Source organism: Podarcis pityusensis (assembly GCF_964106645.2).
Source record: "Podarcis pityusensis genome assembly, chromosome: Z".
Classification (NCBI taxonomy): Eukaryota; Metazoa; Chordata; class Lepidosauria; order Squamata; family Lacertidae; genus Podarcis; species Podarcis pityusensis.
Window position 1 is genome coordinate 30,286,141 of NC_138044.1, and position 26,929 is coordinate 30,313,069.

The following is a 26,929-nucleotide window of genomic DNA, read 5'->3' on the forward strand; positions in this document are numbered from 1 at the left end:
AACAGACAACCGAGTGTGCCTCCAGAGGTGAATTCAAACTGCTGCATTAGCAGCATCAAGCTGACCTCCCTGGAGTGCTAGCCTGGGCAGTGTGTGTGGATGTCCTGAGATGCCCAGATGACATGTACCAAAGGAAAGAAGAACAATATGTTTGGCAGCAGCTTGGTTGAAGGAGTTGCCAGAAGGAGGCCTACAAGGCGCCATCCAAGTGTCTTAGGGACTCCACTCCAGATTTGTGTAGGGTTTAGTCCGTAGCCTTTTCTACTCCCAAAAGTGAAAGGTCCAACAAGGTTTAGGATAAGAGTTTTACTTCTCCTAGATGGGCTTCCTTCCCAGGTTGACAAGCCCTATCTGCCCCTCCATAGCATGTGCAGAAACTGTCTTCTTTACCATTGGACCCACAATCGGTCTTGTCCACTCAATCCACCAGAGCATGTCTTTGCATGCAGGGGAAGTCTCTAACTCACCGAGGGTTTGAGACCCATCAGCTACCCTCACCTGGTGTAGCCGGCAGGTCAAAGCTGTTCCTGGTGTGTGATCGCTGTCACATGCTGACTGTTTGCAGGAGCCACAAGAGCTGAGTGCAGGGTGGAGACTAAAGGTGGACAAACCACCCCAGAAGGAGCATGGTGTGTCCCCCACCAGAGGTACTACTTACTCCTGTAACACCCCAAGTAATGGGCACAAAAATAAATATACTAGGAAAAGGATCCAAAAAAGGGCATATAAGTGAAAACAGCAGACAAAAAAATGCACCATATTAGGAAAAACAGCTTTCGAAAATATATATAGATTTTTCAAAAGAACTTTTTGATATAAAAAAAGAATTTGCAAATAAATGTGGGAAACTGAATTTAAAATTAGAAAAAAAGAAACAGAGAGAACCTGAAACTGACAGATTTGCTCATCCCTAAGAACACACACAGAGGAATCTATGCCAGAGAGCAGCTGTTGGTGACAGGTTCCTGGAGTGTATCTACTGCTATATCTACTACTACTACTACTTGCAAGTCCCTTTCACACCAGTGTTAAGTCAGGACAAATATGCATGTTGCTATCAAGCATGTATTGGCTATGTTCCTGAAATTTATAGGGTATTTGCCATTCCTACTGAGAGTTGGCACTTCCTTTCTTGCCACAATAACAAAGAACAAAGTCAGAACATGTACTCACATGTATTTTTCATGCATGTCATGGTTGAAGAACATAGTTCTATGAGGCAGACAGCAGGCTGACCTGGCTCCATAGGTGGGACAGTCAAAATGGAAATCTGGAAAGCAAAGAAAACAGAATCTCTTTAAAAAGTCTTCCAAAAGAATCCATCTAGTAGTTCTTTGCAGGCTACAATGCAAGGCCCTTTTGCCTTTGCACCAGCATATTTAGCATATTATAAACCCAAGTCTGCCAAAGCGCTATTCAAAAAGAGACTGAGGGATGTTTGCCCCTGCTGCCTAATTATGCCTATTTTATTGAAAGCCACAACCACTGTGCTCTTCTCAATGGTATGCTTTGCTTAAGAAAAGTGTAGCATTTAGATTTCAGCAATAAACGATGTCTACTAAGGAAATGGCCACTATGGAAATGTGATTGGAGGCACTGTATTTGTTCACGTGAGATGCATTTGTAGAGATGGAACATATCCCTTGCTCTACAATTGATTGTCCCATTCAAAATGAGACTAGAAATAAATTAATAATAATAATAATAATAATAATAATAATAATAATAATAGGGACGCGGGTGGCGCTGTGGGTTAAACCACAGAGCCTAGGACTTGCCGATCAGAAGGTCGGCGGTTTGAATCCCCGTGACGGGGTGAGCTCCCGTTGCTCGGTCCCTGCTCCTGTCAACCTAGCAGTTCAAAAGCACATCAAAGTGCAAGTAGATAAATAGGTACCGCTCCGGCGGGAAGGTAAATGGCGTTTCCGTGCGCTGCTCTGGTTCGCCAGAAGCAGCTTAGTCATGCTGGCCACATGACCCGGAAGCTGTACGCCGGCTCCCTCGGCCAATAAAGCGAGATGAGCGCCGCAGCCCCAGAGTCGGTCACAACTGGACCTAATGGTCAGGGGTCCCTTTACCTTTACTACTACTACTACTAATAATAATTTTTATTTGTATCCTGCCCTCCTAGTCAAGTAGCTTCATCTACATTGGCTGCAGAGATTTTCCAAATTTAAACCAGGCAACTTTATATGCATACTTATGTAATAGGATTATTTTAAAGGATCTCTGGTTTTATCTGATTTGCAAAGCTGATCTGTAAGGCTGATCTGTATACTTGTTCCTGTTACAACCTACAGTTTATAGTTTTAGATTTGGAAGTTATACAGAGATGCAGTGGGGTGTAGAACGTTGACCTTGAATCCGGAAGACATTTGTCCAAATCCTCACTCAGCCATGAAGCTCACTGGCAAATTTAGGTCAATCATAGCCTTGGTTTAATCTACCAATAGGGTTGTTGTAACACTACCAATCCCCTTGAAGGAAAGGCCATGGTTTCAAGCAACCTGTTGTTTGTCTGGGCCTGGTATGTGTTTGGATGGGAGACTGCTTGGGAACCCAAATGTACATGCTTGAAGACTACCATGTTGGAAGAAAGCTGGAATTATAATTGCAATAAAATAGAGATCCAAATATAAATGAGATATATAGATTATGTGCAGAGAAGTGGGACCAGATCTCTAACTTGATGTTTATAAGCTCCATCTATCTGTTAGGCAGGTTAGATCCAGGTTAAGTTGTTGTGTCCAACTTGTTTCTTTGATGTCAATGGGACTAAAGTGTGATTAACTTAACCTGGATCCAACACATAACCTTTGCTTATACTTAAGAATTAACTTCATTGATCAAGCATCTATGATCTTGTTTGTCCATTTCCAAGTTTTGAGCCTTCAAACTTAAAAACTCTCCTGCTTCCTGGCAAATGCGTCTAATGGTGACAAAGGCACTTAAATGGCTTTACAATGAATGGAAATTGTGATTGAAAATACAGTCACAAGCAAGCAGCTGTTTATAAGGCAGAAAGTTACCAATGCTTAATGGATGTGCTAACCTGCTGATCTGAGCTTGCCTTCAAAATCGACCGATCAGTAATGAGAACCGCTCTGGAGATCTGCCTGTAAGTGAATAAAGCAATTATGGTCTATCACCAAAACATAAGAAGAAAGCAGCCATATGGATTCAGGGTTTCTCTCTCTCCAAAAATAACTATTACCACCATGAGAAACTAACATTCCACCAGCTTGCACATTGCTAATGACACATTTGCATATGGCCAGCTTAGCTAAGAAATTAACAATGACTCAAGTGCATGCATATATGAAGGCTGCCAGATCTGACTCTTAATATTTATCAAGTTATAATGAATATACTCAGTACTCCGTATGGAACATAATGTTTACTTCACCCATCACAGAATCACTCTAATAGCAAATTGTTTTAGAGTGTAGAAATATGCAAACACATCAACCAATACAGCCAATGACTGAGAGCCAAAGAACTGTGCAGCTAGTGGGAATACACCTAGAGGCTTTGGGCTTATGTTTCTCCCACAACACGCCACATGGCAAACTACCTTTGAAATGAAGGGGACATTCAACAGCAGCTTGCAGTAAGGTGTAGGGTTCTGATGTATTTTTAAAATTCCTCTAGGCCAGAGGAAGGGAACCGGTAGCCATCCAGGTGTCACTGCATTCCATCTCCCATCCGCCCCTACCAACATGGCCAATAGTCAAGGATAATGAGTTTTGGCATCCAACAACACCAAGAGAGCAGCAGGTTCTTCATCCCTTATGTTCACCTAAAATAGCTATTTGGATCTTTGCCACTACAAATATGAAAAGAATAAGAAAATTTATAAATGTGGAACCACTGCCAAATGACGAAAGTAGGAGAACCTAAGGCCAAGGGCACTTCTGCCACCACCAACTGAACAAAACAGAGTGTGTGGAGAGCACAAGAAGCTGCTGGAGTAGTCTGCTGCTATTAGAAGCTGCTGCAGATAGAAGTCATGGGTCTGTGTGCTGTTGACCCACATGGAGAGTCACCAGGGTTGCATGTTTTGTTCTATATTGAGATATACCGTATTTTTCGCTCTATAACACGCACCTGACCATAACACGCACATCATTTTTAGAGGAGGAAAACGGGGGGGGGGGGGATTCTGAATGAAACAGTGGATGTATCATTTTTGTGCCTCATGCTGTGGCCACAGACATGTGATCTGATGGTGAATTTGGGGTGACCTAATGCAAAAATCCTGAGAATCCCTGTGGATCTGTAACCACGTTTTTGCACCATTGTGGCCCCAGGCAACAGTGGGTGCGTGATTTTTTTGGTGCAGGCTGTAGCCATGGACATGCTATGTGATCTGATGGTGAATTTGGGGTGACCCAATGCAAAGATCCTGAGGATCCATGTGGATCTGTGCTTTGTAACGACGTTTTAAGTGGGGAGGGAAGGAAAAACACAGAAGCGACAAGGAGCACGAGAGGGGTATGCAGAGAAGCAGCTGGCTAATAATGCAGGAGAGGGATTTAACGGGAGGGAGGAAAGGAAGGCAAAAGTTTCCACCCCCCCACCCAAGCCAGCCCCCCCCCTCTCTCTCCCACCTGCATGTTTTCCAGCTGCCTGCGAGTCCATAAAATGCTTCCCTGGACGCAGAAGCACCGGAGCACAGAGAGGAATTAGAAGGAAGGACGCGATCCTTTCCTTTCCCCTCTGCTTGCCTGGAGGGGAGGGGATTTCCCTGCTCTTTTTTCCGTTTGAGCACCAGCAACCGAAACAGAAGAGGGTGGGCAGTGAGAACCTGAGGCAGAATGCAGGAAAGCAACAGCTTCCTCTCTTCAGGCGTCCCTCCTCCCTGACGCGCGATTTGATTTTTGCCTGATTTTTGCCCCTGCACTCGGGCCAGTCGGCTCCAGGGACCACACATTCGCTCAATAACACGCACAGACATTTCCCCTTACTTTTTAGGAGAAAAAATCTGTGTGCTATAGAGAGAAAAGTACGGTACATAGAACATAGGAAGCTACCTTATAGAGTCAGGCCATTGGTTCTAGTTCAGTACTTGTCTATACCAGGTGCGAGGAACATTTCACCTTCCAAATATTGCTGAACAATTCTCATCACCCCTGGTCATTGGCTACACTTGCTGCAGCTGATGTGAGTCGCATTTCAGCAACATCTGAACAGCCAATGGTTCTCCTGGAGGTTTACACTGATTGATAACAGTTCTTCAGGGTTTCACATAGGGGACATTCCCAAGCCTACCTGGAGATTGAACCTGGGACCTTCTGCATGCAAAGCAAATGCTCTACCACTGAGCTACGGACCTTCTCCTGAATAGTTCCTGGGCTTGTGACTCTGCCTACCTATGCTAGCCTTCATTTTCCTCTCACCAGGAATGACTAGAAAGACTCCCAAATCATGCTGTAGATTTGCTTGGTCAACAGCAGTACTCACTGGATCATAATTATGGTTCCTGGGGCTCACTATGCAGCTGCTTTCAGCTCAGCTCTGCCATCAATGAAGTGTACAGTGGTACCTCGGGTTAAGAACTTAATTCATTCTTGAGGTCTGTTCTTAACCTGAAACTGTTCTTAACCTGAAGCATCACTTTAGCTAATGGGGCCTTCCTCCTGCTGCGCCGCCACCGCCCGATTTCTGTTCTCATCCTGAAGCAAAGTTCTTAACCTGAGGTACTATTTCTGGGTTAGCGGAGTCTGTAACCTGAAGCGTATGTAACCCAAGGTACCACTGTATATGGATAGCATCTTGCCAATATGTTAGTGAAGAACAAGCAGCACAACATAACTGAAGGAGGGCGGGACGGAATTGTGTTTATTTGGCAATCAACATGGTGTTTCTCAAAAGACACATCGGACCAAGCTTCCTTATTTGATAAAATAATGGGCTGCATAGGAAAGGGGAAGGTATACCTCTGTAATTAAGATTCTTGGACTACAAGCCATAATTTTGATCTAGTTCCATATGTTTTCTTTACTGAAGAGACTGAAACCACTGCCCGGGGGGGGAAATCATGTAATGTGATGAACTTGAAATTGGCTGAACTTGAAGTGCACATAAAGGAGGAGTGTGCAAAGGAGGAGTAATAAACAGCCTTATGACAGACTGGAAATGGAGACTTCTGCACGGATCAATAGTGGCTATCACATTATTGGATATCTTCATCTACAACGAGGATGAAGAATGAAGTGTATGTACCACATTTGTAAGAAATCCTGTTTCCCACAGTAGCCAGCCAAATGCTTTGGGGAAGCCCACAAGCAGGAGGTAAGTGAAACAGGCCTCTACTGCTGTTTTTTCCCTCAGTAACTGGTATTCAGAGGCATTTTGCCTGGAGATAGTAAACAGCCAGCATGACTTCCTCCAGGAGTTTATCCATAAGAACTTAATGGCTACAAGGTTCAATAAATTTAATTGGTTTTAAAAAAAAAAAGATTAAGTTTTCAGAAAGCAAGGGGCTCTTTTTTTATTTGGACATCCCAATGCATTCAAAAAGAGTCCTGGTGCACCAGACCAAAGGGCCACCTAGTCCAGCATCTCCATAGTGGCCAACCAGATGCTCTCCCTCATTCCTGCCTCTCAGCAACTAGTACAAGGCATGGTGCCTCCAGATGCAGAGGCAGCATGCCTATGAATACCAGTTCCTGGGAGACAACAACAGGTGAGGGCTATTGCCCTCACAACCCACTGGTGGGCTTCCCAGAAGCACCTGGTCAGCTATTACTGAGAGAGTAAGGCTCTTCCTAGGTCCTTATCACTCCAATGTTTGCTTGCTACCCCAAAAGCCTGGGAAGCAGCAGCTAGACTCTTGGTTCCCGTTTCAGCTCTTCAAAGTAATGTTTGAAGCTGACCTAAAGTTCAAGCAATGATTGAAACTTTCCTTATAAATAGAGACAGTGAGCTGACATAGAAGGAAAGTGGGGGGAAGTATTACTCCTTTAATTACCTTGTTTTGGTTAAATACCTTCTGAAGCATCCAGTATTAGCCATTGAGAGAGAGAGGAGACTGGATCAAACAGGCCATTGGCTTGACCCTCAAGAGCACTATGGCAGCTTTTTAACATTCTTAAATAGCCATTAGCTGGCTACTAATTGCCTCAGCAAAGGTTAATGGCATAAATGAAGCAGAGTCAGGGAGGGGGTGAGGGAATAGGTGTAAAATGCAGGAAAGTTCAATTCTTTGTGCCTTCAAGAGGCATCTGAGCTACTCTCCTGGGTAACTGGTCCAGAACCTGAACAAGGACACAAATGCCAGGGCGAATTGCAATATAATACAGAAGAGTTTTTTCCCCTTAGTTGGAGGGCCAAGCTACATGTAACACATAAGATCAGATCTTCCCACGTTTTTTGTCAAAGCTTAAAGACAAATGCTCAGGGAGGTGCAATCCTTTCCCTTTCTGAGTTTCCCTGTCTGAAATCAAACACTTAGGTAAAAGCTGCAGCTGCTAATAGCCTCACCAAGGAAAGAAGACAGGTACGGATATAAGTATCTGCCTTTCCCAACCCACCACTTCACCAGTTTACACATATCTATTTCCTTGGGAGATGCTATAAGCCCTGCTTTCAAGCCAATTTTGGCACATAGTCCTTTGGTTTTGAGATCTTGATAAACCATTGTTTTGTTTTCTGATAATGTACTGAATTAGGCTTGCATTAATAACCCACAGAACAACTGTAAGGAGGAATTCTGCGGCTTTCACTTCCATTTTATATTAACCACAGTTAGCTATGTCATCTGTACCCCAAACTGCAGTTAATATTAAAAATGGATTGTGGAAACGATACAACTTCAAACCACAGTTTATGAAGCTGGCTTATTTCAGCTAACCATAGCTAAGATTAACCACAGTTTAGGGTTCAGATAATATGCTAAAGAGCAGTTTAAGTGGAACCTTCTGCTGGAGGAGTAAGAGGGTGGGTCATGAGAGCTAGTCTCATTTAACACCGTGGTTTGATGTTATGCCTGAATGAATGCATAACATCCACATAATTTCTTAAGAAGGAAGGTGTCTCCAGTGCATGTATGCACAAGAGTAGCGAGTTAGGGAGTGGAACAGAAAATGAAGACATATGTAGGACATCTATACACAGCTTGCACTCATTTTATAGTAGTTCACATAGGACTATGTGACAACTGAAGACCTGTAATGGGTGATTGTAATCTTTAAGGCTGGCAGAAAGGGGCATGAAATACCTATTAGGCTTCTTTTCTGTCTTGATACGTACCTGTAGGACACATTTGCACAGGTTTCCTCTGAAAAGTAGCTATCTTCCACAACAAAATAGCTGGCACTTATTCTTTGACCAAAATGATCAATGACTGCCTTGCACCTGTTAAGAGAAAGATGGACAGATAGAGGGGAAATCATTTCTTTTTGACAGGCATATTTATGAAAAGAAAATTGAGGAGGCCTTCATTGTATGCTTCAGGCAAGTTACTAAGCACTTTTTATTTTGAAAACCTTTAAGAAATACAAGAGTTGGAAGGGACTCCACAGGACACCGAATCCAGTCTGCTGGTGACGAAGGAGGCGTGCTGCTAGAATATCCCAGATAGGTGGCCATCCAGCTCCTGTTTAAAAAATTCTAATGAATGAGAGTCCATCACCTAAGGCAATCTGTTCCACAGCTGAACTGTTTGCACCATCTGGGAATTTGTCCAAATGTTTTGTCGAAATCATCTGTGCAGCACCCCTTTAAATATTTGAAAATGGCTCTCATATCACCTCTTAATTATCTCTTCTCCAGGCTATACATACTTAACTCTTTCAACCTTTCCATGTCGGACTTTCAGCATAGGTTAAAGTTGACTTTTCTGATTTTAAAGCAAAATGGTTTTATTGCAAGAAATTGATTTTAGTAATTGGGCTGTTTTTACTGCTTTGTGTATTATTATTATTATTATTATTATTATTTTGTTAGCTACTTTGATTTGATTTTAGAAAAGGAAGGCAGGCAATAGCTTATGTTTTCTTTATTATAAAATAATAAATAAAACAAATACAAGTCCCATTCAATGGGCTTAACTATTTCTCCCTGAATTTGCCCAATCACTATGTTATAAACATAAACTACTGAAGTGAAATAATTAATGTATTAGAACATTGGATACATCGTGGTCGTGCGAAAGTTTCTTTCAGTAGTCATACGAATCAAAGATCAACATACCCATGTCTAAGCAAATAACGCTTCGGTCTCCCTTCCCTGAGGGGTTGTCTGTATGAATCTGTATTTTATTCAGAATCCATGTTATGGGTTGTTGGACCACAATAAAGATTATTATTATTATTGATACATTATTTCACAATGACATATCCCATCATTTTGGAAGAGGCTCTTCTTTGAACACCTCTACCATGTACACTGTTTAGCAATGCAGGCAGCTCCATTGGGGGTAAATGGGACACTGCCCCACCAGCCTCAGGCTGCCCTCAAGCAGCTTTCACCTGCTTGCCATCTTAATTACAACCTGTCCAGGAGAAAACATTGACTGGCAGCTTCCTCCTTCTCCTCCATCTGTGCTGTAGAACTCAGCAGCAAGGAGGATGGGGACAAAACAAGAATGAGTTGGCTGTGCCTGTCGTTGGCTCTGGCTCCACCTACTGTTGGCCTCCTGCTCTACAAATCCAGATGGGTACTACTCACCACTGCAGCTATGAGAGCTTTGTGATCAAGTGTTTTATAAATCTTTCTAAATAAATAATTGAAATAATCTAAATAAATAAATATGAGGTAGGGGAACACGAGACCTTCTTGGTCTTGAATCCCATCCCCAGAGTCGCTCACCTGGCACTGTCCTGTGATCCTTCAGATGCCATGTGGAGACCTCATTGTTCACTGAGGTCTTTAAAAGTTTTTTAAAGTTCTGAGTTTTAGCGCAGCCTACCATTTTAAATTGGGCAGCTTTATTTCATAGAATCATAGAATCATAGAATCATAGAGCTGGAAGAGACCACAAGGGCCATCGAGTCCAACCCCCTGCCAAGCAGGAAACACCATCAGAGCACTCCTGACATATGGTTGTCAAGCCTCTGCTTAAAGACCTCCAAAGAAGGAGACTCCACCACACTCCTTGGCAGCAAATTCCACTGTCGAACAGCTCTTACTGTCAGGAAGTTCTTCCTAATGTTTAGGTGGAATCTTCTTTCTTGTAGTTTGGATCCATTGCTCCGTGTCCGCTTCTCTGGAGCAGCAGAAAACAACCTTTCTCCCTCCTCTATGTGACATCCTTTTATATATTTGAACATGGCTATCATATCACCCCTTAACCTCTTCTCCAGGCTAAACATGCCCAGCTCTCTTAGCCGTTCCTCATAAGGCATCGTTTCCAGGCCTTTGACCATTTTGGTTGCCCTCCTCTGGACACGTTCCAGTTTGTCAATGTCCTTCTTGAACTGTAGTGCCCAGAACTGGACACAGTACTCCAGGTGAGGTCTGACCAGAGCAGAATACAGTGGCACTATTACTTCCCTTGATCTAGATGCTATACTCCTATTGATGCAGCCCAGAATTGCATTGGCTTTTTTAGCTGCCGCGTCACACTGTTGGCTCATGTCAAGTTTGTGGTCAACCAAGACTCCTAGATCCTTTTCACATGTACTGCTCTCAAGCCAGGTGTCCCCCATCTTGTATTTGTGCCTCTCATTTTTTTTGCCCAAGTGCAATACTTTACATTTCTCCCTGTTAAAATTCATCTTGTTTGTTTTGGCCCAGTTCTCTAATCTGTCAAGGTCGTTTTGAAGTGTGATCCTGTCCTCTGGGGTGTTAGCCACCCCTCCCAATTTGGTGTCATCTGCAAATTTGATCAGGATGCCCTTGAGTCCATCATCCAAGTCGTTGATAAAGATGTTGAATAAGACCGGGCCCAAGACAGAACCCTGTGGCACCCCACTAGTCACTCTTCTCCAGGATGAAGAGGAACCATATTTGTTCATTGTAAAACTGCAGAAAAATACTATCTCATTGGAAAAGCGCCCTGGGGGGCTGTGGTGTTGAAGGATGGCATATAAATACAGAAAACCAAGAAATAACTTAAACCGAATTGGGCAGACATATAGGATCATCTATTCAGCTTGCAACGTTACCCTGATTTAATTTTAACTTTTTAAAAAGATCACTTTAGAGTTGCTCATTTAAATGCTGCTAACAAACAGTCTGGTCAAGCTGGCACAGTTCATATTTAATTATAAGCTATTCTATTGTTTATGAAACAATTTCTCCCCTCTCTCTGAATATTCCAGTGGGAAGAGTGGAGGTTGATTAAATGTCATGTTGCAGCATTCAAAATAAGCAAAAAAGCAAGTCACTAGTTCTTTATTTTCCCACTTTTTTCCATTTTCTCCTTCATTCAGTGATGCTTAACAAGTCGGGCATACAGTAAGGTTTTATCCAAAAAGTAGGAAGGGAGAGTGTATGCACACATCTTTTAATACTGGTTTCTACTTCAAAAGGGATGATCAGCAGAAGAATTCTTTCTAGTGCCACATTCAAATAAGGAAAACACTTATGCAATGACATTATCAGGTCTTTGTCATCTGATATGTGTTAGGACAATGAATCATACAGAACCCTCCATTGACCTTCTTCAATGTGTCTAGATAAAAGGATGAAAATTAGAATCCATCTCCTTGCCAAGTGCCACCAGTTATAAATGTACTTTATAGGGCTCATTATCCAAACTAATGGACTAAGGGCGACATCCTTGAAATGGACTTACCAGCACTGACAAAGCCACTATGCAATATTTCAGGAAAGATATGTAAATTACGGTGTTTGCTATATCTTTTTTTTACTATGGAAATATAAATTTACATTTGTCACATCTCTTCAGTTGGAGGCCGGGATTGTTTCATTGGAAAACGCACTTAAAACTGTGCTAGAAGTAAAATGCGGGCAATTATTTTTAATGTAAGGCCTGCTCAAAATATACAGACGTAAATTAAAATACCTTAAATCTTATCAAATGGAGCCACATAAGCAAGATCTATGCAGCATAAAAGAACTGAGAAACAAAATTAAAAAGGAAAGGAAGCTTATAGGGAGCGGAAATTCAATTTTCGTCCCCCTAAAGGCAAAAGCCATGAGGAGATTCTCATTCACAAGCAAAGCAGGCAACAAATTTGATGGGTATCCAGTGGCATTAGCAAAACAAAACAAACCCATCCCCCTTATTTTAACTAGAATGCTGTATATGAAAAAAACTTTTTTCTCCTATTTCCCTCCTCAGCATCTTGCTTAAGATATAAAGTTACACATCCTCACTTATTGGGGCACATAAACATAATCTATAATAATCCAGGGCTCTGTGGCATGGAGAGATAATTAAGAGAGAAGACAGGGACTGCTAAACTTATAAATTTTGTGTGTGGAACCTCTGGCCCTCCATTTGTTGCTGAACTCCAACCCCCACAATCCCTAGCCATTGGCTATGCTTGCTGGGGCTGATGGGAGTGGTAGTCCAGCAACATCTGGAGGACAAAAGATTCCTCACACCTGCTGTAAATCCTGATCTGCTATGTGCCTTGCACAGCCATTTCCTAGGGCCATGGGAACTCTAACGCTCCTAGGGCTCTTGGTGTCTGCAAGGGGTTCCACATTCACTTCAATGGAAGAAAATGTTCCAATTTCCTTTTGTATTTGCAATTCACTCCTGCCATTAAAATTAATGGGGCAGACCAGACATGTGGGATGTTCCATGATCACAGTGAAACACCCATGGAGCTCAAATATTAGGGGTGGGGGTGGAATGTACATGGAGCTTCAGCCTCTCTCTCTCTCTCTCTCTCTCTCTCTCTCTCTCTCTTTCTCTCTCTCTCTCTCATGCTGGGAAAAGCTCTTGTGCGCCTTTGAGCATGCAGTGCTCAACATCATTGCTGAGAATGAGATGACCCAGTTTGAAAAGAGCTCCATGCGTGTGCTTTGGTACGCCCCCAAAATTTTCAACCCATGGCAGGAAAATTAGGAAAGAAACAATACTTGTGGGATTCTGATCTTCCATTAACGCTAGTCCTCAAGATGCCTTCTACCTTTTGTCATTTTGCATGAAAGCAATATGATGCAGTTCATATAAAAAGGTTATGATTACTTTACTTAATCTCAGGAAGTGCCATTCCATTGCTTCCATGTTATGTCAGCTTCAGTGATTTAATGGCAGAGAAACTGCAGGACATGCCTTGCACAGAGTTAAATCTTTGTGACAAGAGCATTCTTTCTGAGCGTTCCTGTAATCTGTCACATGACATCCTCTAAAAAAATGAAAGTTACGCTTCAAAATAATAAGCGTTACACTGAAGGTAACCAGACAACCTTTTTTTTCATTTCCTTTGCTATAAGCCACCTTTCCCCAGTATCTCATTGAAGGACTAATCTTATCCAAATCTGCTCTGCCCAAACCTAAGAACAAACCTCTGGGTCAGAAATATATATACACACAAAATCAATCTATAAAGCAGCCTAAACACAGTTAGCTCTATATTAGCACGTAAGGAAGTTTTCAGACACTAGGAAAAAAGTTTTTTCCCCCTTTCAGAATGTGAATAGGCCACAAATGGGAAGCACAGTATTCATGGCTAGTAACCACTCTAAACCGAGTGAATGGGCAGTAAAATGGCAAATGCAATTCACTGAAAACAAGTGTAATGTGGTGCATGTTCATTTTGCATGCATTTGTGGGGTTTGAACTCATGGTGACGGGCCAGGATCATGGAGAAAGTGAATAGTGAAAAGTTTATGTCTCACACACATAAAACCAGAACTCAGAGACGTCCAATGAAGCTGAATGCTGGGAGATTATAGACAGATAAAAGAAAGTATTTTTTTCCATGCAGTGCACAGATGAACTATGGAACTCGCTCCCACAGGAGGCAGTGGGATAGACAACTCTGATGGCTTTAAAAGAGAATTAGACCAATTCATGGAGGAGAAGGCGATCAATGGCTACTAGCCATGTTGGCTATGCTCTGTCTCCTCAGTTGAAGGCAGCAATGTTTTTGAATACCAGTTGCTAGAAACCACAGGAGGAGAGAGTCCTTTTCTGCTTGACTCCTGCTTGCAGGTTTCCCGCAGGCATCAGGCTGGCCACTGTGAAAAGACCCTGCTGCATAAAACGTGCCACTAACATGGGTGGATTTATCTGTGAGGCTGATGTGGCATCCTCCTCTTCTTTTCAGTCTCCCCGCTTCCATGTGGGGAGCTGGCCAGATACTTATCTTGCCCCAACCCTCGTAGGCCAACTGTGACAGGTGGGTGGAGCCATCCACCTGCCAATCACCTGATGTCATTATGACAGGGGACAACTTCAGAGGGGTTAACTTCCAGTGCCAATTGAGACTGAGCTTCTTTGAAGGCATACTATCAGTGCCAGTTAGCACTGACAGCACAGCTTCAAAGTACCCCTTTCAAGCCCATTTACATTCAAACCACACCTGCAAATAGAGAGGAAAAACATCAGCTTGCAAGCGCAGCAATGGACTTCTCAAACATGCTGTTAGGCAAGGGTACTTTGCAAGTACTAACTATCGGCTGATCACTGGCCCTTGCAAAGGCCTTGCCTAGCACAGCACACTTAAAGGAGGTTGCTGGAACCACTAATCAGTGGTGACTCCAAACCCACATTTGCTGCCCGACATCATATATGACGCAAACAGTAAGCAATATTCCTTTTCCCCATCTTCAATAGGACAAAAGAGTGTAAGAACAGCTTGCTGGATCAGGCCAAAGGCCCATCTAGTCCAGCATCCTGTTCTCAAAGCAGCTGACAAGATGACCCAATGGGAAGCCTGCAAGCAAAACTAGGGTCCAACAGCACTCTCCCCACTTGTGATCCTCACCAACTGGAGGATGTGCTGTTTCCAACAGTGGAGGTAGAAGAAAGCTATTAGGGGTTCCCTTGAGAGGAAGGTTGGGATAGAAATTTAACAATTTTTTAAAATCTAAATAAATACTTTAATAACCATTGACAACCTTATTTCCCATGCATTTGTCTAATCCTCTTTAAAAGCCATCTAAACTGGTGGCCATCTCAACCCACTTCACTGTCCTTCTCTTGAGTTGTAGGTGGAAACAACTAGCAAAATCACTCCGGTCACTGCCATGTGGATCACATTTGTAGAAATCTTAATTGTATAGGTGCATGGGTGACTGAATCTACACAGAATCATAGAATTGTAGAGTTGGAAAGGACCCTGATAATCATATTGTCCAACCACCTGCAATGCAAGAATCTCAACTTAAGCATCCATGGCAAATGGCCACCCAACCTCTACTTATAAACCTTCAGGTAAGGAGAGTCCACCATCTCCTGAGGGATGCGAGGAGACTGGGTCTTACATACATATATGGTGGTTTTGCAAATCTGTTTACCTATTTTTGGTTCTGGTGTTTAAAGAATTGAATTTAATATACGAAACAGGCCTACAACCTTCCCCTCAACTTGCTTTACTTGGAATAAAGGATATATCTACTCCACCAATTGCTCATTAAAGTCCTTATACCACTGGTCTGTCTAAGCCACTACTGCCAATGCTTGCTGGGATTAGTTGCCCAAGGTGCTAGGCAGACATCTCTCTTGGTCCTGCAAACCTCATCGCCTTTAACTAGACAATGTGGGGGAGGGGGCAGTGTTGACAAAGGCTATTTCTACAGGTAAAGACTATCTAAGCAGAACATCAGAGGTCACTGAACTTTTCATTGCCTTACTCCCTGAGCTGCCAGTTTTTCCAGTGTATTTTCAGCAACTGGAGATCAAACCTGGGACCTGCCACACACAAAGCATGTAGTACTACTGAACTACTATCGCTCCTTAACTGATGGTTGTTGCATTTGGCTGGCAGGCTGTCAAGCAAGCAAATTGTGCATGAGTTGCTCTTGCTTAATTAAGTGGGGTTGGGGGAAGCTTAGCTTGTAGTACATCACACACACACACACACACACACACACTGATGAGCATTTAGTCACAAGTCTAGCCAATATATGAAGATGCTGTGTGTGATTCAGACTTAGCTATGCTTAAAGTGGACCTACTGAGATCAGTGGGCTTTATGTTCATTACGGCAGACATCCCGCTGATTTTGGTAGGTCTCCTCTAAACAGAATAAGTCTGGATCCAACACATTCTTTCTAATAGGCCCTTTCACAGGAGTGAATTCCATTCCCACAGCAAAAAAAATCAGCCAATTTTGATCCAACTTTTTAAAAAGTTGCCCAGAGGCCCGATACTATTGTAAAAAGAATTCATCCTACGGTAAGAGGGCAGCATAGTTTATGACAACAATCTACCTAAAAACTCATTAAAGCCTTTTCTCTTAGAGTGACATGCATTATCAGCAAAGATTAATCTGATGAGTCTTTGGGTGAGCTTCATTTTTAAAAATGCAATAACAGAGGGCTTTGTTGTCATCTGATGAAAATCAATTAGAGTAGGTAAGGCCACAAGGAAAACTAACATCACTCATCACCAGACCCCCGGCAACCGAAATGATTTGTCTTCCAAGCTTGGGTGATCAGGAAGGAGGCTGCAGTAATATCGCAGGGAAATTAATTTAGTTTCTATATTCTAAACCCACTTTCCTTGTTCTGGAGGACCTATACACAAATTACTTTTAATCAAGGTTGATGTGTTATTAATACCAAGGAAGATCTTTGAAGAACCATTTTTAAAAAATTGACTCCAGCATTTTTCATCTTGCAGTTCTGTGTATATATATTTATATAAAAAGGAGAGAAAGGTTAATTCTTGCTAGCCTTACCTTCTAGTTTCTTTGTCCACCACAAGGCACTGCACAGGATGGCGGAGACAATAGACACCGCCAAATACTGCACACATCCTAGAAGAACATCAGAAATAAAATAAAAAAATGAGGGGTGAGATGTAAATAAATTTCAATTCCCAGACCCTCCCAGTGTCCCTATTTTCTAGGGATGTTCCTGATTTAGAGAAGCCATCCTGGTTTCTGATTTGATCCTGGAATGTCCCACTTTACCTTAAGACATCCCTATTTTCACTAGAGAAATGTTGGAGGATACAGAGTTATCTGACTCCCGAGCCGTCTGAAGGCAATCCTGTCTAGGGAAGGTTTTTTTTAATGTTAATAATAGGAATAATTTTATTATTTATACCCCACCCATCTGGCTGAGTTTCCCCAGCCACTACGGGCAGCTCCAAACAGAAGACTAAAAACAGAATAAAATTTCAAACTTTAAAAACTTCCCTAAACAGGGCTGCCTTCAGATGTCTTCTAAAAGTTAGATAATTGCTTATTTCCTTGACATCTGATGGGAGGGCATTCCACAGGGCAGGCACCACTACTGAGAAGGCCCTGTGCCTGGTTCCCTGTAACCTCACTTCTCATAGTAAGGGAACCGCCAGAAGGCCCTCGGAGCTGGACCTCAGTGTCTGGGCTGGACGATGGGGGTAGAGACACTCCTACAGGTATACTGGGCCAAGGCCATTTAGCGCTTTAAAGGTCAGCACCAACTGATGCTTGGAAACATACTGGGTGCCAATGTAGGTCTTTAAGGACCGGGGTTATATGGTCTCGGCGGCCACTCCCAGTCACCAGTCTAGTTGCCGCATTCTGGATTAGTTGTCGTTTCCAGGTCACCTTCAAAGGTAGCCCCACGTAGAGCGCATTGCACTAATCCAAGCAGGAGATAACTAGAGCATGTACTACCCTGGTGAGACAGACTGTGGGCAGGGAGTGTTTCAGCCTGCATACCAGATGGAGCTGGTAGACAGTTGCCCTGGACACAGAATTGACCTGCGCCTCCGTGGACAGCTGTGAGTCCAAAATGACTCCCAGGCTGTGCACCTGGTCTTTCAGGGGCACAGTTATCCCATTCAGGACCAGGGAGTCCCCCACACCTGCTCGCCCCCTGTCCTCCAAAAATGAGTACTTCTTTCTTGTCAGGATTCAACCCCAATCTGTTAGCTGTCATCCATCCTTCAACCGCCACCAGACACTCACACAGGACCTTCACCGCCTTCACTGGTTCTGATTTGAAAGCAAGGTAGAGCTTAATTTTTAATATTTTATTATGTTTTTACATATGTTGGAAGCTGCCCAGAGTGGCTGGGGCAATCCAGTAAGAAGTGTGGGGTATAAATAGTAAAATCATCATTATGGAATGGGACGTCCCTATTTTCATCCGAGAAATGTTGGCGGGCATGAATTCTATCTTCTCTAAACAAGGTAGCTTGCAATGATTCAAAACAATTCATGATGTACGTTATGTAACTACAGTGGTGCCCCGCAAGACGAATGCCTCGCAAGACGAAAAACTCGCTAGACGAAAGGGTTTTTCATTTTTTGAGCTGCTTCGCAAGACGATTTTCCCTATGGGCTTGCTTCGCAAGACGGAAACGTCTTGCAAGTTTGTTTCCTTTTTCTTAACACCGTTAATACAGTTGCGACTTGACTTCGAGGAGCAACTCATAGAACGCGGTGTGGTAGCCTTTTTTGAGGTTTTTAAAGACTTTGGTGATTTTTGAAGCTTTTCCAAAACTTTCCCGACACCGTGCTTCGCAAGACGAAAAAAATCGCAAGACGACAAAACTCGCGGAACGAATTAATTTCGTCTTGCGAGGCACCACTGTAAAGCCACATGAAGACCACAATCCTATGCATGCTTTCCTAACAGTAAGCTCCATGGAACAGAGTGGGACTTATTTCTGGGTAAACGTGTCAAGGACTGCAGTTCAAATGCCAATTTGCATCTTTCTAGACTTCTTAATCACGTGATGGGAAGATAGAGCTTATTTAATATTTCATTTATTCTTTTTTATTTTTTTATTTGTTTATGGTTTTTTTTTAAAAAAACAAAGCTGAGCAAGGCCCAAGAAACAGGCAAGGATCCACTAACCATCTCAACCCATCAAACCTCCCCAGCCACCACACCAAACCCCTGCCTCTCCCCCACCCTGCCCCCACAATCCAATCACCATTAGCCATGCACCTTTTAATAGCAGTTTGTTTCAGATGAAGCTGTTGCACGCCGTAATAAAACGGGCTGGCCAGGATAACTTTGCCATATACTTTGCTCCTCTCTGAACTACCAGAATAAATCTAACCCTAAAACAGCATTCCTGTACTAATATTTCTGTGGCCATTCACTTCTGATTTTATAAAAGGAAATGAAAATCAGATCCATTCATAAGTGATCAAGACTCGTGGATGATGTCTTTTAAAAAGTGAGTCAAACAATTCTCTCTCAGTTGAGAGCAAGGTCACAAAACAGGGGGAAAGGGAGTTAAAATAGCTAAGAAACTGAACACACACAAGAGAATGCTCAGGAGAAACCAAGAGGCACCAAAGAAATAAATGAGGTCCTGGTCTTTTTCTTTAAAAGTGTGTGTGTGTATTCAAAAAGAATAACATTTCCATAGGAAAATCAATTAGATTTGTTTGCTCACATAACTGGAGACAGGGTGTTTGGCAATTCAACACAGCCAGCTAAACATGTGTGTTTATTAGACAAATGTTTGTCTAAAAACGGTAAACTAACGAGTGAAGATCTAATAGAAGCAATGAGGCACGGTCAATTTTTCAATTAAATCAGCCCTAGAGGTTTTTACGCAGCATCTAGATGAATCAATATGTAGAACAGATATCCAGCGCAGTATTGTACTTGGAATTTATTTAAACATGTGTCTGTGTATGTTTCACACACAGACAGCACATATTATGCTACACTATATTACACTATTTATTAATAACTGAACTCTGAACTGAACCCTTCCAACTGTGCAGCCCTGAGATCAGTTGCTGGAGGATGGGGGGCATAAATGAAGCACATGAAGCTTCAGGGAAGGGCAGAATGCAAATTGCCCAGTATTTATAACAAACCTGGCAAATCCAGAGGTTTCATGTTAATCGCAAGGGCAAATATTATATATTATTTTAAAATAACTACAATGCTTTGCAATTCTGTGAGTTTGAGGTGGCTTACCATTAAACAATGATAAGACACCAGCATTGAACGAATGGAGAAGTAGTATGTGAACAACTTATGCACAAAACAGCTTATTATAAAAGACTTTGGGATGGGTCACATTAAGTGGGTATCTTAATCTAATCTACTATATATTTTTAGAAAGTAGTTTGCCTGCCCAATTTTTCTCTATAGGTTTGACCACCTCTTGTGATATTGTCATCAAATTCAGTACGGGGTTACCAACGTGGGGGGAGAAGTCTTTGTTGACACTGGGTCACTAGCCACCATTTTAAATCAAGATGGTGAACCAAAATCATGACTTCACTCAGTTTGGGGCATAAGTCGGTATCCTACTGAGGTATTGTCACCAAACTTGGCACAAGGATTCCCAAAGTGGGTGCAGTGGTCTCTGTCAATATTTAGATGCCAGGCACTATTTTGATTCAATATGGTGGACCAAAATGTGACTTTGACATGACTTCATCCACTTTTTGGCATGATGGGTCCAAACTCACAAGTTACACGATTCATTAAAAAATAACTTTGGGCTGTGCCTGCTTCAATTCTGCAAATGGGCATTTGAGCATAGGTGGGAATCTTGTTTAACATCCCCTGTGTGTACTGCAAGGTCAGGGAGCGTGGGGCCCTCCAGATGTTTCAGACTCCAGCCGACATGGCCCATGGCTACAGAAGATGGAAACTGTACTCCAGGAACATCTGGAAAGCTACCCTGGTGTTCAGGATTTCCTGTTCACTTCAATAGCAAGGGCAGCTCCCTGCCAACAACATCTTGCAGTGCAAGGAATATCAAAGGCTCCTAGAGACATATACGGCTGTATTCAACCAAGTCCTATTCAGTAGACCCATTGGAATTAATGGGACTAAGCTATTCATTAATTTCCATGGGTCTAGAATTAGATACACGCCATGGAGATCCTGGGCAGGATGCAACTAAGATGTTGCTGCTAATGGAAGCCAACACAAAGACTCCTGCTAGCTCAATGGAACTTTCACGCCCATTCTCCTTCTCATGTTGCCTCTGTGACTTCTCCAAATCTGCTCTGAAAAGTGGGGGAAACCCTCAGAACAGAGTGCAGGGGGAGGAGGGGGAAATTATTCCATCAGGCAGGCACAAATACCTGAGGTGATGGAACTATCTCCTTAGTGCTATGTTGAGCTCCACCTCCTGGATTTTTATGTTACAGCTGTGTCCCATGCATGTAATTTGTCCTCCTACCTAGCCTTGCAACAATCCTATGATTTGGGTTACGCTGAGAAATGGTGAGTATGGTAATCCCAGATCACCAGGTGAATTGCATGATGTAAAATTGATTACAACCAGGGTCTCCTTAGTCCTTGACCAATGCTCTAGCCATGACAATTTGCCATCTTATCTATTGACTACACCAGCACACTGATGTAGCTGTATCAGAGGGAGAGGTGAAACACCAACGCCCTCATTACTAATTTGGTTGGGATCAATTTCTATTTGGTTCCTATGTAACACAATGTAATAATTGGTACCAGATTTGCTTCTTTTCCTCTTCCCATCTCACCCTTTTTGCCTTTGTTCCATAACTATTTGATTATATGCCAACAAGACTGTATGTAATTTTAGTAAAGATATGAAATAAGACAGGTGAAACAATTTGGAATTAATTCTCTAATGCTCTTTAAAAGTCGAAATCTATATGAAAATCAAGCAAACTGTCTTGTCAATTTCTTATTCTACAATAGGCTGATTTGGCTAGAACCAAAGTACAAGGTAACTCTTGATACTATTAACCCTAAATGACAGACGTTTAAACTGATTCTCCTCTAATTAACTGGCTACTGTCTCAGCCAATAATTCAGGTTTTGCTGAAAGATCGCGCCTGTTACGCACTGTGTTTCAACTTTGCCCTGGTGACATCAAACTGCATTACAGCTAAATTAACAGTTGCGAAAAATTTTGGCCTAGTAATTCCCCGCCCCCCGCCCCCAATCATCTCTAGCCTTTAAATGCCATTTCAATTCCTATCAAGCCAAGGAATCAGCAGCTGCAATTTCAAATACAGCTGCAAAACAATAGACCCCATTAATAGCTGAACTTTTGACAGCACATTCACAGTGATTTATGAGTTTGTATATAATTTGATTATTCTATTAATTCTACTGATTACTGCTGGAGCTAATACAGTGAAGGTCACTCCCTAAAATAAATCTTCATTACATTTCACAGAAAGTAACTGCCTCCAACTGGTTGTTTTCTTTAATTAAAACACTAATGTTACAAGGAAAGAAAGAGGCTTCAGGGTTACTGCATCTTTTGCCACAGGAGGACTATGCTACTGTGATGTGATACTCCTGGACCTGCGTATTTGGGGAGGGGGAATGCAGATGTCTATCTGACATCTTGATTTTTAACTCACCACACACATAAACACACATGCTTTATTTGGATAACAAATAGGTGGCCTGTGGGAATATATATATATATATGTGTGTGTGTGTGTGTGTGTGTGTGTATCTATCTCCGTTTTTATAGCAAAGATCTCCAAAACGCTCACAAAAAGCAGCTGAAAGCAACAACAAAGCGCTTTTAATTGTACAAAACACCACACACGCATTATCTAGTTGTAGGCAGATAATTATCTAGTTACAACAACTGTGCATGGTAAGTCATTATTAACTACTATCAACAATATTACAGATACAGGTACTGAGAATGAGGAAACATCGCATGCCTATGTGCATTCAGCGAGTTCATAGCAGAGATTAGATTTGAACTAATGCACATTTTGGATCACAATCACAACACGCATTTAAAGCACTTTTGTAACACTTTAAGAGACAAGGCTTTCCCAAAGAATCCTGGGAACTGTAATTTGCTGAGGGTTCTTAGGAGACCACCCCCCACAGAGCTACAATTCCCAGCACCCTTAACAAACTTCAGTTTCCAGTATTCTTTAGGGGAAGCCATTACTCTTAAAGTGGTACAACAGCGTGTGAAATTTATGGTGCAGATGTGACCATAACCTCTTAGGAACAAAAAAAAAAGGAACTAAAGCAAGACAAAGGAAGATCCAGCTACTAATAAAATGCCAATAAAGTTAGCATTAAAAGAAACAAAGTAACTAAATAGAGGTCAGCAAAAGCCTAGGTCTGGGTAGAGAACTTTTTTTCATTGAGGACAACATTTTGTTGGGATAATCTGCTGGGGGCCCACATGCCAACTGCGGCTGGGACCCAAAACAGAGGTGGGGAGGCAGTCCATTCCTCACATCACCTACCCTCTCCTTCAGTGGGGCAACCCAACTCCCACAGAGAACACGTTAAGTAAATGAACATCTATTTATGGGTTTTTTATTTTGAAAGTAAGAACATGCAAGTGTTTATAGGTTTGCTGCTGCTGTATTTTACATATGCAAACCACCGTGATTTATTTTATGCAGTATAATAATAATAGGGGGAAAATAATGCATTTTGTATCCCACCATTGCCTCAAGGAGTATGCAACATTATATGTATTTTATCTTGCCCCACGCAGTGGCGGAGCAAGTTGATCGGGCGCCTGGGATGGCATGCGTGCCCTGCTCCCAGGGGTGGGGCCAGCCAGGGCAGGATGCTCCGCGGGGCCTCTGAGGAGTCTGCCTGCCTCCTCCCACTAAGCCGCCCTACAGCATGGGGCAATATGGAGCCTGCGGGCGCCCAAGCCACCACGTCACTCCCAGGAGAGATGTGTGGCTCGGATGCGCTGCAGGCCCCACAGTGAATGCTGCCCAGCGTTTTGTAAACCCCACCCCAGTAGTGACACCCAGAGTGGCCCGCCCCCACCGCACCCCCCTTCCTACGTCCCTGGGCCCACTCTCATATTTATCCCCACAAACCAAGTCAAGAGCCAGTGTGGTGTAGTGGTTAGAGTGTTGGATTGCAACCAAAGAGACTCGGGTTCAAAAACCTTATCATCAGGTGACCCTGGGCTGCTCATTTCCTCTCAGCCCAATCTACCTCATGGGCTGTTTTGAGGATAGGTGGGGCAGAGACCATGTATGCTGCAGAGCTTCTTTGAGGAAGGGAGATATAAATGTTATAAATAAAAAGAAGCCGAGAAATAAGAGCCTGGAGCAAGGTCACCCTGGGAGCTTCAAAGCTGAATAAGCGTTTGAACCTTGCTCCCGCTGGTCCTAGTCCCTGAACCACATGGGCTCTCTTAATTATTGAACTTTCTAGAAGGAATTTCAATGGAGATGCTCTAAACAGTGCAGTTAAGCCTCCTATAGCTTCAATGGGATTTGAGCTGCCCTGCATTCATTTCATGAGCACAAGCGTCATTGAAATCAATAGCACCAACTTCTGCATTTATCCAATATATTCAAAACAAGCATCCAGTTCAGCTCTGAGAGCTTCAACATCTGCAAGCCAGCAGCTATTTCTTAAATGCTAGAATTATTCCAAACAATGTTTTGCGAGAAGGATTTCACTGCTCAACATGAGATCGTGGAGTGCCACACTCACAAAGGACTTTGTATGCTTAGGAGGGCATGTTTCAACACAAAGGTTATTTTCAAATTAAAAGTCTTGTCCTGTCAAAACTTGAGAAATAATATGGGCAAGGACACAAAAGCATTCCATAGCTTTATTAACGACAGCGCTCACTGATCTGTGAATAACCCGAGAAGAAAAAAAAATGAAGATTATTGAGTTACTTTACCAATCTATCCATCCATCACTGGAGAACAGGGCTCAGAAGTGATGGATTATCTCACCTCACTGATGTTTGTCCCAAACTAAGGTTCTCTTCTCAAGGGAGGGGGGCACACCAGCCAACTCCAATCACACCCTGCTATCCACACCCTTATATCTGTCATCAATGCAAAACTAAGAATAGAAAATGCTGAAACCAAACAATTTCTTTTAACGATAAATATGCTACTTAAAAAAAAATGAAAAAGCAATGCAAAGTTCAGAAAGTAGCAAACATAAGAAACCACCTTATGCCATTGTAGACTATTTGTCCATCTAACCCAGTACTGACTACTCTGACTGGCAGCAGCTCTCCAGGCAGAGGTTATGTCCACCTGATCCTTTTAACAGTGGATGTGGGGGACTGAACATGGGACCTTCTGCATGCCAAACATATTCATCTTATCAATGATCTATGACCATACTTGACATCTTCCATGCACTTAAGCTTCAAACAAGATAGTGTGAGCTTTTTATTCCAAGCTATGAAGCCAGCTATCTCATCTATATTCATTCAAGCTTTTACCACCCAGTCCTACAGGTCTACTTCTTTTAAGATGAGAATGAGAGATAGAGCTGTGTGTCACCACCATACAGATAACATTTCAGCCCAGAAGTTTCATGCAGATGTTTAAAAAGCATGGGACGCAAGGTAGGACCACATAATAACTGTTGGATGGAGAACTCAGATGTTTCTACTAAAAGCTTTAATGCTCAAATCACAACAATACATAAGCAAAACAGGTATCGAAGGCACAGCAGGTGCAAGACATGCCTAACAAGCTAAACATTGATCCAACAAGTCACACCCCCCCCCCTTGGCTCCTATTATAAACTAGCAGGACAGGTACTGCTTCAGTGCAGCAAGTGGGACATTTCTTTGGACTGGGCAAGCAAACAGGAATGCCTTTGGGTGGGCTAAACCTGAGTGGTCTCTTTGCAGTGGCATGGATCTCTCCATGTCCTAAGCAATGGAGAAGGTGTCAGTGCCAGCTCAGTCAGACTGATCAGCAGGTGCCTCCTTGGGGACTGGAGGGTCATCCAGGTCATGGGCAAAGAGCAGTGCAAGGAGTGGCACTGGATCTGGAGGTGAGGCTGGCCCAGAGTGCCTGGGAGATGGCTTGCTGAATCCCTGCCTGCTCTATCTTTGGGTGGTTCCATTGCAGCCAGTCCCAACCACCTGGCCCCTGGTCACCAATGGGCAACTCCTCCAACCTGTATTTGTTTTATTGCTGATTTGTTAATTACAGAATATGATTTATGCTGTATTTGTGATGTTATTGTTATCTATTGTTTGTAAGCAGCTTCGGTATTCATTTGAATGGAAAGCAGCATAGCAATACAACCAACCAATCAAATCAAAACCATATATCACAGTAGACAGTACTGAAAGCTGCTGATAAATCCAGAAGAATTAACAGGCTCATTCTACCACTGTTGGTCTTCCATTACAAGTTGTTTACTATGGCAACAAACCATAGTTTGATTGAAAGGGAATCACACTATCCAAGCAGACTTTGAAGCAGAGTTGCTACAATGCTCTTGAGCACCAGAATAGAACATTTAAAACTGGCTGGTAATTACCCAAGTTAGAAGGGGTCCAAAGCTGCTGTTTTGAACAAAAGCAAAAATGAAAGATTATGCACCCGTTATAAAGGATTGAAAGAGTTTTATTTCTGTGACCGAGCATATTTTCACATCATTCTATTAAGAAACCCTAGTCTGGATCCAAAGGTTCTCATCAAAACTCTTTCCAATGGAAGAAGGGAGCCTATGAATCCAGCCCACTGATCTTACAAACATCCATTCATCAGAAAGTAATGGTATATTTGTAAAACCATGGTTAAAAGGAAAATCACAAACCCAGTTTCTATTGCATAAATCTCATTCTGATAAGCTCTGAAAACAAAAATGTGAACCTTGCATATGGAAGTTACATTGTAGCGTAAAAAAGAATCCCATTCACTGAGAGCAGTTTCAGAAATAAGGACCAATCTTATTCACTCAAGGGACTACCACAGTTCTAGTGAGCCTTGTAGAGTTTATGCAGAATTCATTCAGAATGGAAGGATATGACTTACAAATGTCTTTGAATCATTCACATAAATATGCATACCTGCCATTTATAACAGTAGCCTTGATGAGAACACACAGGGTAACTGACTGCAAGAAACGCTTAAGAGGGTTACATTAAAACAGAATATGAAGAGGTGGTTAGAAATCACAGGACAAGTGACACCTTATTCTG

The 26,929-nt window shown here is 42.5% G+C and overlaps 1 protein-coding gene across 1 annotated transcript in view; it reads right to left on the minus strand.

The window, feature by feature from the left end:
- Nucleotides 1–26,929, minus strand: part of CHM (CHM Rab escort protein) — a 71,593-nt gene that overhangs the window by 11,790 nt on the left and 32,874 nt on the right. The window contains exons 9-12 of the mRNA XM_080991285.1: nt 16,773–16,850; nt 8,254–8,358; nt 3,053–3,116; nt 1,174–1,270 (exon numbers count right to left, since the gene is read on the minus strand). Coding sequence (XP_080847411.1) covers nt 1,174–1,270; nt 3,053–3,116; nt 8,254–8,358; nt 16,773–16,850 — 344 coding nt within the window. The remainder of the gene's footprint in view (nt 1–1,173; nt 1,271–3,052; nt 3,117–8,253; nt 8,359–16,772; nt 16,851–26,929) is intronic.